Source organism: Aythya marila (assembly GCF_965140915.1).
Source record: "Aythya marila genome assembly, chromosome: 2".
NCBI lineage: Eukaryota > Metazoa > Chordata > Aves > Anseriformes > Anatidae > Aythya > Aythya marila.
In genome coordinates this window covers 79426349-79444146 of record NC_139043.1, presented here as the reverse complement: position 1 = coordinate 79444146, position 17798 = coordinate 79426349, and the positions used below count along the sequence as shown (strand labels likewise).

Genomic DNA, 17798 nt, shown 5'->3' with positions numbered 1-17798 from the left:
TAAAAAAAGGACTCTGATAGCAACAGAGAGAGGAGGTTTAGTTTACAAAGAGACCTCAGAGATCCCCATTTCAATTTTCTGCTCTTTGTTTTTTTTTTTTTTTTTTTTCTCTTGTTAGCAAGCATTTCTTTTTTTTTTTTTTTTCCATTTTTTTCTTTTTTTTTTTCTTTTTTTTCTTTTTTTCTCCTTCTTCTTTATTTCCCCTCCTTTTTGATGGGGGGTAAATAACCAGTGGGGTTATTTTCTTTTCTGTGCTGATAATTTCTCAGTGAGCTGGAGATTACAATTGGAGTTTACAGGTCTTTGAACCCATATGTATAGAGCTCAGTAAGCTGCCATATATAGGAGAGGGAAAGGGGAGGGAGAGAGAAGAAAAGTAATGTCATTATATTCTAGGAGTGGAACTTCCCATTTTTTTTCTGTAAAAAAGCAGGAAAAGCTTTCTTCCTTCTGCTTCTCATTGTTTCAAAACATGACTTAATTTAACTGAGTAAAGCTGATCCAGAGAGACCTTCATTCACACCCTTCTTCCCATTCTCATTCAAGCACCGTATTGCTATTTTAGGAGGCCTCACCCATGTCCATGGAAGCATCTGATGAGAATGGACCTAATCGGACACCGTTTCGCATGGAAACCCCTCTGCAATTCCTCGCCCATTACCACAGAGCCCCGCTGCTGTCCGTGGCACCGTACATCTCGGCCAGCTTTTTGAAGCGTGGCCCCCAGTCCGTCAGGTAGTCGTAGCTCTGGTCTGAGTCTGTCGTCACCGACTGTAGGGAGCTGAGTGACTCTGCCACTGAACCGTTCCCTTCAAACATGTACGTCTGGAGGGAGTCGAAGGGAGGAGCCCAGAGGTCCATGTCAGCCTCATACAGCTTGGCGAGCACGTAGTTATGGACGTTGTTGTCCATGACGCACGCCTGAGGCACGTATCTGGAGAGGCTCTCTATTTCAGGGAGCATGTCCTGCCTGTTTTTTAACACGAGCTGGGCTTCCCGTGGGTTCCACATGGCGGCGATATCGAAGGCCTCCGTGTCCTCCTCCCCACCACCTTCATCATCATACCTGACGATGTTCTCATGGATGTTCTCCTCCTCGTCGATGATGTACGGCTGCTTCCGCTGGCGCCGCATGGAGAGGATGAGGAGCACCAGCACTGCAGGAGGCAACCAAGACACAGGACCATCAGTAAGAGGGCAGATCTTGCAGGGGCTTTAATGTGTGTTGAATGTGTGTGTGTGTTGAAGTAATACCTCATGAACCAAGAGTCTGAACAAGGGAACCAAAGTGCTTTTGACACCAGCAGGTAACAGGGGAAATAGAAGGTCTGGACAAGGAAAGGAAATACGTTTGTGGAGAGCACAGGCAAGATGCCCAGCTTTCAGTACTTCCTTCTGACACACCCTTTCCTAGAAAGCAACCCCCTAGCCAGAAGAGAAGAGTTTGTCCCCTCCCAGCAAGCAGCCAAGGCTTTACCTAGCAGGACAAAGATGCAGGCAAGGATTGCAATGAGTGCCCCTCTGCTCAGGCTGACGGGAAGGACGTAGGCCTCGGCGTTGCAGGACATCACCATGCCGTCATCGTCGCAGCTGCACACGTGTATGGTCAGCGTGCCCGTGCTGCTCAGCACGGGGCGGCCGTTGTCGCTGATCAGGATGGGGAGGTAAAAGGTGTTCTGCTCGTGCTGTCTGAAGCCAGAGCGCCTCGTCAAAATCCACGCCGTATTGTCTAGGGGCGGACAACAAACAGAGGGAAGAACTTACACACAGAGCAAATACGTTCAGAAGAAAAGGAAGGTTAAAAAAAAATCACCACTAGGCCCACATCCGTTTGTCTTCCCTCCTATCTTTTTTTTTTATTGGTTTTAATCAGTTTGTCACCATTCAGCATTTTGCCTCTGCATCCCTTATTCCAATATCTTCCCAGGCCACAGCTCGAAACCTCCAAGGCATACACACCTTACGAGCTGTTTTTACCCTTTCTGACATGAAGTGCCCAGAGCAAAGTCACAGCCTTCAGATTTAGCTAGAAGAGCTTTCAAAAGGCAGGACAGAAATGAACAGTTGAGGGCAACTTGTTGTCCCTGTTTGTTCTTGCTCAGCAGCTTTTCTAGACATTGCTCTTAAGAGCTGCCAGCATTTTGGGGATGCTGGTGTATAACCCTTGTGGACATGTTAAGGTTGTCTTTATGTTTTTTGATACGTGGCATGGCCATCTGCTTGAGGCAATAAGAAGACAAAGGGAAAAAAATACAGCTTGCTATTTGAAAGAGCAGTGAGTTGAAAATTTTGCAGCTAAACATTTTTTCAATGAAATACACGCAATTTCATTGACACTTTTCCATTGAAAAAAGTCAGACTACTTTGTCGTCATTGCCAGAATTACTCTGTTTTGATTGACCATTCTGCTTCATTTAGTGTGGCTACCACCTGTCTTCTAGAAGAACTTGAAACAAAATGAATCAAAATGATGCTGTGGAAACAAAAGAGTTAAGAGAATGACCAACCTAAAAATTGCTTTTAATTTTCATTTCAAGGGTAATTCCTACTTCTAGGGCTTTTCCTCCATATTCATCATGTTTTTTTCTTTAAAAGTCAGCATCTCCCAATGGCTTTTGAATTTCTTTCTCTACTCCCTCCCTCAGATTCCTCAAGCTGTGCACCGAGTTTTCTAACCAGAAAGAAAATGGATCCAGGAATCTGTCCTTCTCAAGTCTTATTTCAGAAATACCATGGCAAACCCTTTGAGGTCTGTGATGATTTTGCCTGTGCTGACTTTCAAATTTTATGGTCTCAGAGACTTCTGGAAAGTGCAGGGCTGAATGTATCCAATGTGATCTGGGCCACCAGGTTATGTAAAGGAAGCTGCAGAAAATTGGCCCTTTGTACAAACATGTTTACAAATCTTGGGCCAGCTAAGATAGGGAACAAAGGTACTTCCACTTTTGGCAGACCTACAGCCATGGTTCATCAGATTAGTTTGAATTGTGACCCGTTTTTAAAAGCAATCTCATGATCTTTTATTTCTTACACTTCAATGAGATTTCAAGCTTTTGCTCTGAAAGTGTAAAATACTGAAGTGTGCACATGTCTCTGTGAATATGTAATGAAATTGTATTGTCTCATTAAATCATGTCATCCCAAGAGCTGGGGCTTTGAGAAGAACCACCAAGTAGCACCAGATGCAGGATGAAATCCCCAAAGTTGCTTAAAACTGGTAATGTGTCAGCGTTTGCTGATTTTACCACTTTTTAATACACTGTGCAGCTCTGAACATGTGCAGCTGGTGTGTACAGACATAGACAGACGCATTTCCACCGATGTGTGCCAAGATGCAGTGGTGATCAGCACCCTGCAGCTGCCAAGGCTCATGGGCAAGGGGTGTGTGTTCTCCTGCAAGCCTCCCTCTCCTCCCTCTTGGGGCACACACACGTGGTTTCTCACCCTCAGGCTGGTTTATGTGCCCTCTAGTAAATGCTTCCCAGGATTAAAAACACATATTTTCATCACTGAGCCTGATATAGCATGAGAAAAGCAGCCCAAAGGGCAGAAAATGGCAAAGTGTCTGGATTTATGCTGTGTCAGTGGAAATGTCCGAGTCATCTTAACATTGTAGTAGTTTGGTTGCATTTCTCTTTCCTGGGCGAAAGACTCACTCTCTTTAAACTGGCTTATAATAGAAGTCACAAATTCCATTCAGGTGACAGCAAACTTTCATTTTATGCAAAATTGCTCTTTGTGAAGGAAAAAGACTTCATTATTCTGAGCTGGTCGTACTTTGCCTGTAGAAAAAATCACAGGCAGTGAGTGTGACTGAAGCTGTGCAAAATCAGTTAGTGAGAGATCTCAAATTTTTTAAGCATGTCTTTTTTTTTTTTTTTTTTTTCCAGGCTGAGAAACAAGTTTTCATAATCAAATATTGAAGGAGATATATATATGTGTATGTGTTATATATATATATATATACACATACACATATATATACATATTTTTGCAGTGATGTGTTGACCGTATCATCTAGGTCTTAAATATTCTTGGCTATGTAATTCCCTTGGTGACTTTCCGCATAATGTTTCATCCCTTTTGCTTTGTTTTGCTTTGTACTAGGCAGGCATCCAAATCATCCCTAAGGAATCACTCTACCTGTTACTCCACAACTGCAGTGTGTTTTTGCCAAAGCTTGTTGTGTGACTCATCAAAAGCCAATGTGATTTGATGTGCTGCTGCAGTGCAAAGGACATGCTGGAATGGGATGCAGCACGGTAGAAACTGGAATATGCAATTTTCTTCCAAATTTGATATCTGTTAAGCCCCAGCCATCAGCAAAATAGGGCTTGTGAGGACATGAAAGCCTCATTATATTAAAATAAAGCATGATAAGAATGCACAGTATTTTTGCATCACAGCTTCCAGTTACAGCGACTTTGTCTCGCAGAGGGCTGGATGGTAGCACTTAGCTATGGCGCTGAGCAGAGACAGTGAAGAGCATGGTGTGGTGGGTCCCCATGCCCCTGAGATCACCTTGAGCATGAAAACCATACTTCTTCCAGGCATGAAAGTTGGTGTGCTTGTGACAGCAAGCCTTGGAGCATCTTCTTCCTGCCATTTTCTGCCCCACCGGAAGCGATTTACCTCCTTAGAGAGGTCAGGGGTAAGTAATCACTGTGTAGGTCCAAACGCCAAGATCAGAGTTAGGCTCCTCTCACAAGAAAGACTTGTTTTTAATCTCTGCATGAGTCTGTACGGTGACAGAGGACGGTTAGCCTAAAAGTTCTGTTAATTTTTAAAACTAATTGCAATAATTAGGAATGGTTATTAATAATACGACAAAATATTTCACCAGGAGGTAGACCTCAGGGTCTACCTGAAAGGTAGGAAGAAGAAGGGTAGGGAAGGAAGAAATAGCTAACAATTTTTCTAGGACAAATTTAAATGCAATGGGGAAGACTGCTAGAGGCTTCCATTGACAGTCCTGATGGTGGTACGACCCTGATGCCTGCATCCATCAAAATGGCTACTACCTTCATTAATTCCTGTTACCCAAAAATGGAGGAGAGCAGGTAAGGGTCAACAGGAGATCAGCTCAGAGTTTAATCTGGAAGTGCGGTAAGGCTCTTTCGTTGCTCATCTCATTCTTACAGCAAGTCTCTTTTGCCAGCTGCTTCCCAGAATAATCTCACATGGCTTTACAAGCAGGACGAAGATGGATTGCTGATGCCCTCGGTCAGTAACCAAGGGGACAGGAGATCCCCATTCAATTCCCTGCTTCATCACGTATACTCTGTATGTCCTTGAGAAGTCATTCAGGCCCAGATCTTTGCAGATCCTTACATGTCTATTGCCTGCTGATTTTACTGAACTCAAAGGGAACCAAGCATGTAAGCAGATTAATTTCTCCTTGCCCCAGATCCCCGTCTACGAAGTGGAGACAATAGGATTTCTCTGTCTGCCAGAGATATGGGGAGAATGAATAGCCTAAAGTAGTTCTTAGAGACTATAAATGACAAGGGCCAAAGAAATATGTAAAACAGCTCATTAGAATGCAAACCATGATCTATCTGTTGCTTGGTGTAAATCAAGGTTTTAATTGTTGCCAGGAAGGCTGCATGTCTTGCAGTTTTTCTTACCACTGTATGGGACGACCAAGTAATCAGCACAATTGCTAATCTTCACAGTGTCTTCCCACAGCCTGGGAAGTACTGCTGTCTCATGGTTAGATGCACAGGCTGTGAGGAGCAAGGTGGGTTCTGTTCCTTGTCTTGCCACCCTGTGACATGCAGTGTATCTAAACCCCTCTGAATAAGTCATATAATTTATATACTACTTAGGGGTCCCTAGATGAAAATAGAAATATAAATTATTGTTACTGAAGTGACTACTGCACTCCAAATTGCTGAGGCAGTAAATTAACCCTTAATAGGTATAGTCAAATAGTCAGTGATTTGATACTTCACATTTTTATTTCAGATTTGTAACCAACAGTACCCTAAGCTTCTTGTGATATATATTTCTGGAAAACTGGTATTTTAGAGAAAGCAGGAGGCACAGCCATTCAGTCACTGCTGTCACTATAAATTACAGCAAGTATGGCCTTAGACAGAAAAAGTGCATCTGATGCTGGGAATTTTGCGAGTTTCCTTTTTTAGAACAATGCCCTCAGGATGAAATGAGCCTAGTTTGCCAAATGTTTTAGCAGTGGTTGTGTTCTATTTGCTTATTTATTTTGGCAATATATGTTCAAAAATAAAAGAGAGGGAGACAATGAGAGAGTGAAGGATAAAGATGCAAGAAGCGGTGCGGGGAGACTTCAGGGACCTTACAGAAAAAAATGCTTTTGGGATGAAAAATCATTAATATGCTGTGGAGGAGGGCTCCAGGGCTCTGCAAGCAGCATCTTTTAAGATGTGTTTAGTTAGTGAAGGCAGGGGCTTGTTTATTGGCCTATATGTTGCTCTTTCATATGCCTGCAGAGGCACAGATGGGAGCTTATGGAAATAAGTACAACAAGTAGGCATGTGTGCTTACGTGGGAGTAGGATCAGCACTCTGCCTGGAGACTGGTCACGGATGCTGCAGGTGCCTTTCCCCCCATTTATAACAGAATTGCTTGCTGATTTGTGGTGCTTTGCATACTAAGCTCCTACTGACATCCAGCCCCTTCATACCAACATTCAGTGCACCAGTTCACTTGAGGCCATCCCTCTTCCCTGATGAAGGCTGATGTGGACTTGACCTTGGCACTGTTGTTTGCCCATGGAGGTCCTCTATCAGCAACAGTGATGTGAAGGCATGCTCACAGCAGGCTTTTCCTGCAGGCTCCAAAGCAACAAAAACTTCCCCAAAAGAAGCAAATTCCACTGGTGTGGATATGCAAATGCCAGTGTTTGGCCATGAGTCCCCCTCACTGGTATTTCAGTTTCTGCTTAACCCATCTCATGTTGATGTTTAGCTGTAGTGCAAGTCACCCCCTAAGGCTCTGCATCTTCTCCCTACCTCCCTCTCTTTCCCAGGCACTCAATGAGGATGTGCAAAGAGGAAGAAAAAAAGTGCTTGGGGAAAAAGATTGGAACAATACGAGAACCTTCCCTTTCAGTGCCTGGAAGAAAACATGAAGACTACAAAAAAGAGCAATGTAATTTCCTTCAGATTTGTCTCCCTGTTCCAGTTTCTAGCCTACCTTTAAGCATCTCCTTTTGAATGAATGCAATTTCCACTCTGGTAATCTGAGATGCCTGCAGCCTGACCACAAGATCTGAATTTGCACAAAACACTGGCACATTTCCTTGGAGAAGAAAAAGGGGCCTATTGCTAGAGAATATTTATAGAGAAGGAAATATCATATAACCTTCAAGTGTATTAAGTAATATGTCATTTTATCTCTGCCTTTAAGGAGCAGGTGTCACTTGGTATTATTTGAAATGGCAGTCTTATCAAACACTGTAAGTCACAGCCTCTCAAGTCCAACTCAGACATTAGAAATTAGAGTAGCTAACTGCCCATGTCCACTCTGATTACCTTGATTGTCCCTCAAAGTAAAGTTGGGGTTGTTGGCTGCCTCCGGAGCCAGGCTGTAGTAGAAGTGCTGACCATCCTGTGGGTCATCCCGGTCGATGGCACTCACTGTCTGGATCAGCTACAGAAAACGAGAGCAAAGCAGAAGGAGGTGAGAAGCAAAATGTATGTAATCTAAACAAGCAAATAAGTTCATGTGTATATTTATATATGTACATATATGCAACTTGGAGCATTTGAATAAAAGTTTATTGCAGAGGCACAGCAGATGAATCAAGAAGAGACTCAAAACCTCACAGGCTTCATTTTATTTTACTGTGATCATGCAAATCACTTTTAAACAAAGGAGGAGACAGCCAGTTTTGTTCAAATAACAGACACTTTTCTCCCTTGTGTCCCTATCTTCTGTTACACATTCTTCTCTTCTTTTGAGGCTCCAGGGTGTTCAGGAAATACATCATGTATTAGGGAGCTTGTAAGAAAGCCCATGCTTATATTCAGCTTCATTTTACATGTAAAAAAGGACTCAAGGTTGATTTTTTATCACTCTCAATTTTAAATCTATTAAGCTCTTCCCAAGAAGTCAGTGGAAAACAAAGAAAATTCAATAAAAACAGAGAAAATGCAACTATGCAGATGCTTTGCTTGTGCAACGAGTAACACTAAGGAGAGAAACTAAGAAAATACTAAATCTAGGAAGAGTTTTGTCACCTCACTTATGGAGGCTTGATGAAGTAGGTATAACAGATTGAAGCACGGTGAGCTGTAACTCTGTCTCAATAAAAATTTTAACATCTTTTCGAACAAAGAACAGGTCTTCACCTGGATTTTTGCATCCCAAGCTATTTTTGGATTCAGGGACAAATGACAGACACGTAAAGTCTTATTTAGCGCATCAGAACCAATTTCAGAGCTTTTTGAAATGAGGCAGAAGTCCCACTTAGTGTGCTTTCAAAATACGGAAGAAGGCTGGGCACTAATTTCTATTCCCTGTATTATTAAGGGCATCTCTAAGTTAGTAGAATGAAATTACCCTGTGTAAGATTTTTAGTAGGACAGCTGTCCCAGCAGTGAATAACTATTTCATTCTGCTTCAGAGCAAGCTGGGAGGAGCTCCACTGCATGAGCAGTGATATTGCTAGTATAATTTTTCTCTTCATAAATCATCAGTTGTGTATCTGTGCACTTAAACTGTGTTTATCAGACATGAATTTGGAGATACAGGTCTCCGCTGTGGACCCTGGGTGGTGAAGCAGCAGGTTGCATCCACACCAAGCTATAAGCAGTAGAAATTGTACCACCATTGTACTACCAGGGAGAGCTCCTCTCCATGTGTGATAGAGGCAGACCTTGTTCAAGGGCTTTGATGGGGTTTTAGAAGGGGTAAGAGCAAAGAGGTGTCACAGTTTGCTTGAAGGTACGGGTTTACAGTGTGCAGAGCTGGAAGTCCTGTGTTATCTATGATTCTCTGTAATCTCCAGTTCACAGCAGAACAGATTCAGTTTGTCACCCCTTTGAAGCTGATGTAGTATATTATGTTCAGCTTCCATAAGTCAGGGTGCTTAAGGCTCTTATAAATAGGGTCTTTTAAAAGGAAGCCTTGTCATTCACACACGGGCCGGGCTGACTCTGTGGCATTTCTTACAACACTTGTCCTCTCTTTGTTGCTGCCACAGGACACACCGTCCATTTGCCTGCTGGCACCTGCCCAAGGGAAGGCTTTATTTCAGCAGTGAAGTGTATGGTGGAGTGAGTTTGGAAACTACCGAGGGAGAAGAAGTGGTGCTTTATATGATGCTAATGGTGATGTAATGTGCTTGCCCTTGGAAAGCAGCACATGTAACGGCTGAAGAGAGCTCAGGTGCACCATTTGGTTAGCTGTGCCCTGTTTTCCATGCCTAGCCTGTTTGTTGTGCTTTCTCCATGCGGGCCAACCTTGCCCCCTGCCAGCCCCCATCATTACCAGCATTTCTCACCTGTCCTGCTTTGGCGTTTTCACAAACAAAAGATTCGTAGAACCTTGCAAACTCCGGCGCGTTGTCGTTCACGTCCAGGACTTTCACTGTCACGGAGACGCTGCCCACCTGCGAGGGGTTGTCTGGAAGGAGGAGGGAGAACATAAAGAAAGGCACCTTGTGGCAAGGGAAAAAAAGATGGCTCCCTGCTCTGCTGCCGAGTTAAACCAATGCTTTTTTGCTACTGATTTGTGTTAAATTATTTTTTTCTATCAGGAACTGCGTTTGCTTGCAGGTTATGTGACTCAGAGTGAAGTTGCAAATGCTGCTTTATCTATCTTGGCTTTCTATCTGGTCACATCAGTTTCAAACAAGTCCCTTTGGATGCAAAAGGACCTTCAACCTGGTCCAGTCAAATGGGACTATTTCTGTAACAAAAGTTTTAGACAATGCCCCGCAGTTAGAGCTTTGACTGGGAACTACTGTTTGTTGAGCCTCGGTATTGGCAGCATGAGTTATGTTGCGACTATTTTTAGAGAGAGTCTTGTTATTTAGAGCTTGTCGGAAATGGTAATTCTGCATTTCAAGTATCTTTTTTGCTCAGAACTTATATTCCTGAACACAAAAATATTGTGTCAAGTTTTTGATACTTTGTACAGGGGGTTAAAATGCAATACCACATGAAATTGTACAGAAAAGCTTTCAATGAAGCTTAAAATCACAATGAAAATTTTACATTCTGCATGACATCATTTGTGATGTTTCTGTCCCACTGGTTCATTAGCTCTCTTGCCCAGTACATCCAGACATCATTTCATATATCTTCACGATTTCCAAACTCAGTAACCAAAGAATATGTTTTTTTTACTGTTTTTTTTTTTTTTTTTTTTTTTTTCTCCCTCCCAGAACAACTTTTTTCCCTTATGAAAAGATAAAATGAAACTCTAAGAAGAGATTTAAAAAAAAAATCATTATTAGGAGGTAAGGAGCAAAAATCCAGAACATTCTTAAGAGTTAGGCTTGTTTTAGCTATCCAGCTTCATGCATTTATTTCCAAATACATCTCACATTATGGCATGAAATGATGTGTTCGTATAAACAATAGAGAATTTTCTTACACTCAGGAATTTTCTTAAAGGTTCGATGTACTGAATCCATAATGTGTGTCACATTTTATCGAGATAATAATCTTAAACTATATTGTTTCTCCCTGATTTATAATTTAGTCCCTCAGCTTCCCACATATCCATACATATCTTACAAACACACCTGTCATTGTGGCATACGAATGTCTGCATTCACACTCAGTAATATTCATCTAACTTCTGAAACTAGAAGCTGTGTTCAGGAGCGCACAACTATGGCATTTTCAAAACTATTTTCTAAATTAAAATATTGTGCTGCACATGTACAGGGCAAAATTGACAAGAGGATGGGCAGAGGATGAGCCAAAGGAAACATGCCTTCGTATTGCTCTCACCCTGGTGTGCTGCTACAGGGCTACTTCTGCAGACTCGTGCGTGTAAGTGGATCTACATGGAATTGCAATGACCATCGGTGGCTGAAAATAAAACTAGCATTGAAACAGATGGGGTGAGATCCCATCACGTCACCAGCCCCTCTCACTACTAAAAAGGTGACGGGAAGGCTTTGCATGCTGGAACAGCCTACAAATACATGGCAGATTCACCCTGACTCTTGTGAAATATTCCCCTTGCTAACTTCAGGTTGGTTGACTGTGTTTTGGATACGCTTCTCAATTTTTTTCCCCTCTCAGACTGCCCCATATCTCTGGTACAGCCTGGATGTATAGGAAGTGCTCTCAGACATGAGGAACAGCTCAGCTATTGCCATCAAGCTTCTAAAAATCTGCTGCCCCTCAGCAAATGAACTGAAATCCTGAGCAAAAGCTATGTGGAACAAAGAGATCTCAGCTGAAGATTGGATGAATGTTTTATTTTTTTTGCTCATATATCCTTAGCTCCTTTATGAAACTCAGCAAAATTTTTCGTAGTGTCACTACATAATGATCAGCATCTCCTTGTTCTCATAGCCTTGGAAAATACCTGGCACAGATTAATCCTGAGCCGAGTTTTAGCTCACTGTGAAACCTGAAAATCTAATAAGTTTCGGTTGCTCTGGGGTTTTCATACAAGAGGATCCCAAAGCACCCTCTCCGAATCATTCATGCAGTGAGCAGATGGCGATGCCACTCACTTGCTGCTGGCCCAGAGCAGATTTCCACCAGCAACCTAGCAGTGAAAGCATCATTGTTTCCTGCCAGTCCCTGCACCACGCAGTCCTCCCAGGTAGACTGGCAGCTGCACAGCCTTTGCAGCTTCTGCTTTTGCTGCCTAGTCCTTCTGGAGAAACAGAGCTCTTGCAGAAACATATTTCATGAAGAGTTTTACATAAATCCCTAGAATACTAATGACAAGAGAAAGCAGCACTCGGCATTTAATTGCCAGCCTCTGTTCCTCCCACCACTCTGTGAAAAGGAGCGTAAAAAATAAATAAAATGCAGCATTTGCTTGTTGATGTCAGAAGAGTAATTCAGTTAATACAGCTTCCCACTCGATACATAAGAACATCTGAATTGCTGAATTCAGGTCTCTCAGCCTGCTTTGTCTAGTATATCTCTTTAATCTATGTACAGCCTGCATTCTCCTTACTCAGCTCCATGGCCAGCACTGTGATGTTGTGCCAAGAAACATCCTCCCGATCTAGAGGTCTCGCAGTCATCAGTGCTCCCGATGTAATGTCGACATAAAAGAACCGCCCCGGATCGCTGCTCCTGTCAATCGAGTATCTGCAAGAGTACAGATTGAAAATATTTTGCAACTCTGGTTAAAACCGAATGTTAGGTACACCAAAGTGCCCCAGCAATGGGAATACTGTCGCATGTAGCAGATCCACATTCTTCCACAACCTAGCTGTGTGCTCCGTTGACTTCTGTAGGTACAGCGAGATGCATGAAAAACTTGTAGTTCACACGTCTAATGGAATTTAACAGCGAGCACTGCTGGGATGGAGCTGGAAGACAGGGAGATTTAATGCAAGCAGCCCCAAAGCGAGGCACAGCTCAGCACAGGAACATCTGCTTTACAGAGAAAATGTGTCAGCGAGGAGTGCAAGTTCTTTTTCTAAGCTAAGTAATTATACCCTTTCCTTGGGCACAATTCAGACCATATGAAAATGACTTTACACCAGCTCCTTCTCTGGGCACTCAGGCTGATGAGGAGGAACCATTCCCTTCCTTGTGCTTTTGCATTCTCTCTTCCTTCAGGACAATGACCTCCACGTGCATCCTGAGCCATCCTACTGACTGAGCCACGGCCGTGCAAGGGGGATGATGTCTGGCTTTCTCCTATCAAGCAAGAAAAATGGGTCCCTCTGTGAGGTTGGTTCATCATAATTACTGAGCCTGCCTGGCTACAAAGCTTCGTCAGGCAGCTGACTGACAGCTGTCACTGCTGTTCTCCATCAGAGGGACACCGTGCCCAGCGCCAGGGCTGCCTGCAGGGCAGTGGAGAAGGGGGTGTCTCTGAGAGGGGATGCCTGCTGGCTTTGCCCCTGACTTTTCCCAGAGGAGAGAAGAGCTTGTGTGCAACCTGAGCACCTAAACTCTGCCTCCCAGCTGCACAGCTGGGCTTGCTGCTGCTGCCCCTTGTAAGCTTTCCCATGCAGGAGGCAGCCTTTGCCTCTTGCTGGAAGAGCTGCAGACTAGGCTGGGCTGCAGTATTGTATAGGACCCTACAACGATGGAGATGGCTGGAGGTGAGTAAGGCAGCTCTCAGGGCTCCTCCTTGCTTCTGCCCTGAGTCCCCTCCACAAACTAAGCCAGGGCTGATGCAGCTGGTACGTTGGTACCTTCCTGTTTTTCCTGCCTAATCGCTAACAGATTTCTGGTTTCAGTGGTAATGGCCAGCAGAAATGAGTTGCACTCTCCCTGTACGTCCCGTGTTTGCCATTCAGCTGCACGGATATATTCCTTGTGTTTGATATGTCATAAGTGCTCTCAGGTTTTCTATCAATCTGCAAGTTGCACAAATCATGTTCTGTCAGCTTTTCCTTCAGCAGATGGCAGGACTGGTGGCAAATAGATTTTTGCGGGGTGTGTAAAATACTCAGTACCCTTCAAATGCTCTTAACAGCAGTTTGTACAAGTCGCCTTCCCAGCTAATTATGTTAGCATGGTAAGAGATCCTTTGGCAAAAACCACCCATGCGCTTATGCAAATGCCACAGCCTAGAACAGAGCCCAGACTTATTCTCTATCCTTTTTTTTTTTTTTTTTTTTTTTGTTCTTTCTTCAAAGTTGATGGGAATTGAAAGCATTAGTCATAACAGATGCTGAATAGGGCTTGTTGTTCTGAATTTTCTCCTTTCAGCATAAGCGCATTCACTGGAACGAGCATGCCAGCCCGTTCTTTATATAGGGACATATTAAATTGGGATATAAAGTGCTGTTAGGCTACGCTGTTGTGAAACAAACAGCATTCTTTTCCACTTTTTTCAGAAAAATGAAAGAGGGTGGAAAGGCAGGTTTCCTTCCCTTCCCCTCCCAATCCTTTGCATTCCAAATAATGAGATTTCTGAGGCACTTGATTTATTTAGGAAATAAGTATGAATGTTGCTATATTTTGCTATAATAATTATTCTTGTTTGAAGGCTATACAAAGAATTTCTCTCTGACGGTTTAAGGCCAACAAGTATCTGAAATTTAATATGGCCTTCTGATTAGTGGTGCAGTATTAATCACCAGTGTCAAGAGGCACAGGTGGAGTCTTTGTCTGCGTTCTCCACACACCTTCTCCTGATAATAAGACCTGCTCCTTCATGCTTGCTTCCACTTTACTCTTCAGGTAATCTTCCCAAATCACTTGAAAACAATCCTGACGTAGAGGACCGAAGAGTTTCCCTGTGTTTGATGAGCCCTCCTGAATTGTCACCTGACTTTTCCGTAATTGAGAGGATGGCCTGGAGCCCACCCAAAGGAGGGGTCAGACAGAAGATGGCCTGGACCCCACCCAAAGGAGGGGTCAGATGTCAGTTTTGATTTCAGATGGATTCCATCTTGTGTAATAAAATGTGTTATCTGGTATTTTGTTCTTCTTATCTTGCTTTGATCTGTGCAAGGTGAATGCAGAGTAAGCCCAAAATGTTGCCAGACTGGTACTGCATGGGTTTGTATGCATGGGGAACACCACATTAGAGGTAAACACTCGGACAACAAATACTTAACATCTGCATTTTAGTTAGCATTACAAATGGTATTCAAAGGACATTTATTCTTTTCTTCTTCCTCCTTTTTCCTTTATCCCAGTCTTTTATATGTACAATGTGGAAAGGAAGAAGGAGGGAAGAAAGGAAGGAAAGTGGGGTGGGAGGAAGATGGGAAGCAAAGAAGGAAAGAAGGTGTCAAGGAACAGTTACAGAGGAATCTCTGAAATTTGTATATATATATTTTTAATATATCTTTGGTAATGTGTTCTGTGCTTTCTCGAGTACCGTTTCATCATGGGAAGTCACTGGAAAGCTCTGAAGAAAACTAAGAAAAAAACTCATTAAATATAACAATGAACACTTCTACCCTCTGATAACACCACAGAATTATTTTTATACTATTTTGAGCAGATTTACACAAATCTGTGCTGCAGTATTTGGATAAAGCTAGACAATAATCAGCAAAATAAGATGTGGGCAGTAAAAAAGTTTAAGGTAATGAAATCGTGATACACACAGTGTGATGCTTTAGTTTTATTGAAGAATTTGAGACATCATGAGAAGTAAGATAACTTCATAATGTAGGTAGAAAAGACAGGTATATTAAAGTAGCAGAGATGAAAATATTAATTAGAGCAGTAACACAGAAAGCAATATCATTAAGGAAAAAAAGGCTTTGTGCCTGGTTAGATCTTGCAGCTGAAGCCCACAGAGTTGCTCATACAGATTTCACTTCCTTTGAAAACTCCAAATGCTCAGTGTTTTGGCTCTCTCTGGTATTTCCCAGTGGTTGTCCTGAACGCAGAGCACTCAGAAGCTGGACTGACACCAGTTAAAGCACACAGCAGCTCGGCACCCAAAGCATTTCTCAGATGAGAGATGCAGCTGAACTGCTGGGATTATTAACCCGCAGACACCTGGAGCTTCTGCAGGTTATGGAAATCAGTATGTGAGCTGGGCTTGGAAAAACATCAGCCTTCCTTGATAAACTGGACTGATTTGGCCACCACAATGGAAAAGAGCACTGCAATTGCACAGATCTGCCCCTATGGCTCCTTGCTGAGTTGCAGCTCTGCAGCTCCATGGCTATAAATACACCTTTTACCTTTCTTAACTCCTTATGGGGTTATCTAGCTCTACAGAATTGACCAGACACTATATAATTCAGTGGCTCATGCATATTTATCAGCATGCATTCAAACTACTCCAAATGTAGCTGTGCTTTTCAGCTGTTGACAAAGACAGGTTGCACATAGCAATGGCTTTGAAACAGAAGGGGGAGAGACGAGAGGCAAGCTCATTACCTTCCCCTCAGTACTACAGCAGATTCTCAGCAATGCTGTCAGGTTTTGTGTTCAGGTTGTGCCAGCAAAGGTCTGGGCTTTGTTTTTTCGTGTACCCTGTCAGGGCCTGTCTGTAATGCTAGGTGCAGATGTCCTCCAGACCACAGAAAACAGAAAGGTGAGCTCCTGCTTTGCTTCACCAGTTGCAACAAGGCCCCTCATTGTATGAGATCTGGTTTGATTCAACCTACTGATAACTACAACAGGCTGGAAAAAGAGTCCCTCCCACCTGTCCTGTTTCAGCCCTGCCACCAGTTCATCAACTGGACGTACCAGGGAACGTTCCCAGGGCGGACACACAAAGAGAGGACAGACCTGATCGAGTTGTTGGTCACGTCTGGGTCCTTGGCAGAAATGATCTGTATGGTGGTTCCAATCTCCACGTCCTCAGGCACCTCCACAAAGTAAAAGCTGGGCTCGAACACAGGAGGCTCGTCCACATCCTCCACGCTGATGTGAACCGTGGTGGTGTCTCGGAAGGGACCCAGGTTCAGGAATCGCATTTCCAGGTGGGGGTTGGCACCCTCTACTTTCAACGTATAACTTTTCTTGCTCTCAAAGCTTAGAGGCTAAGGAGAAAAAATATATCTAGCGTTAGGCACACTGGGCCATGTGATTTAGACAATATCTTTCTGATTTTCAGAAGTAAAAGATGCCCTCTAATATAAACTGATTCTTCTTTTTAAAAATAAGTGTGCTGTGATTTTTAATCATAAGGGTAACAAAGATAAATACTTGCAGATGGAGACAAAGCACTAAGTGACAGTTGTATTGGCAGTGGCACTGCCTGCATCTTTTTCTTTCATTTTTAATTTGACAGTTGAACTGAAAAAGTCAGGAGAAATATTTGCAGATCTTTTTAAAATATGTGTTCTTTCATTCTCCTTGGTGAAATGAAAACAAAAGTGGCCGCACCACCCTCGCGCTGTGATTCACCATTCCATTCCTCTCTGGGGTTGAAACAAACAAACCAAAAACAGGCAGGAACAGGTATATTGGGAGCACCTGAGCAGAAGGCAAAGATAGGAAGAGCCAGTTCCTCAGAAACAGGCCCTGGTGGCACTGATAGGGACCCTTGCACATGATGTGGAGGTCCCAGTTAGGTTCCCCTTCTCTCCCTGATGAGATCTGAGTCTCATCAGCAGAGAGCCCTGGCTGCCAAGCTCCTAAATGGCTCTGGTGGCTGTAGGGGACAGGGCCAGTCTCTCTTGCAGGATCCTTCTCCAGTTTGCGTCAGTAATCCATCCTTCCTAGAGGTGTTCTTTTTTTTCACTTCCTCAGTAAATGTCCTAAATGCAGGTTCCCAATCTAGGTGTGCTGGCTGCTAGAACTTGAATCTCCTCCCTGCCTAGGGCATAGTTTAATTTCAAAGCATTGTAAGCTACCCCTGGCTTCTTCCTGGTGAAGCTCTTTCACTTTTCATTAAATACTCAAGTATTATTTGAAACAGGGAACCAGAATGGCCCTTTTTCTTACCGAGATAATGGATAAAGAGAGATGAGCTTCCTCTGTTACTATTTTTTTAATGAATTTGATATCCTTTCTAGATAAAACTACATATTTGGGGAACATGGATATAGAAATAATTGATGCCAACACTGAAGATTTTAATAAATAAATCTTTCATTTTCTTCCTCTTTCCTTTTCGCAAATCCCTGAAGAAAACGGATCCTCACCAAACCCTACTTAGACCTAAATGGAGATCTCCATATTTAACGTGCATTTTACCAGTCCTAATGAGAGATGACTAAAAGCATCTGACAA

General features: G+C 43.0%; 1 protein-coding gene across 1 annotated transcript in view; it reads right to left on the bottom strand.

Moving 5' to 3' along the window:
• Nucleotides 1-657: 657 nt before the first annotated feature.
• Nucleotides 658-17798, bottom strand: part of CDH20 (cadherin 20) — a gene marked incomplete at both ends in the record, with an annotated part of 35037 nt that continues 17896 nt past the window's right edge. The window contains 6 exons of the mRNA XM_082752661.1: nt 658-1157; nt 1478-1729; nt 7515-7632; nt 9488-9609; nt 12139-12275; nt 16350-16603. Of these exons, the coding sequence (XP_082608787.1) occupies nt 658-1157; nt 1478-1729; nt 7515-7632; nt 9488-9609; nt 12139-12275; nt 16350-16603 (1383 nt within the window). The remainder of the gene's footprint in view (nt 1158-1477; nt 1730-7514; nt 7633-9487; nt 9610-12138; nt 12276-16349; nt 16604-17798) is intronic.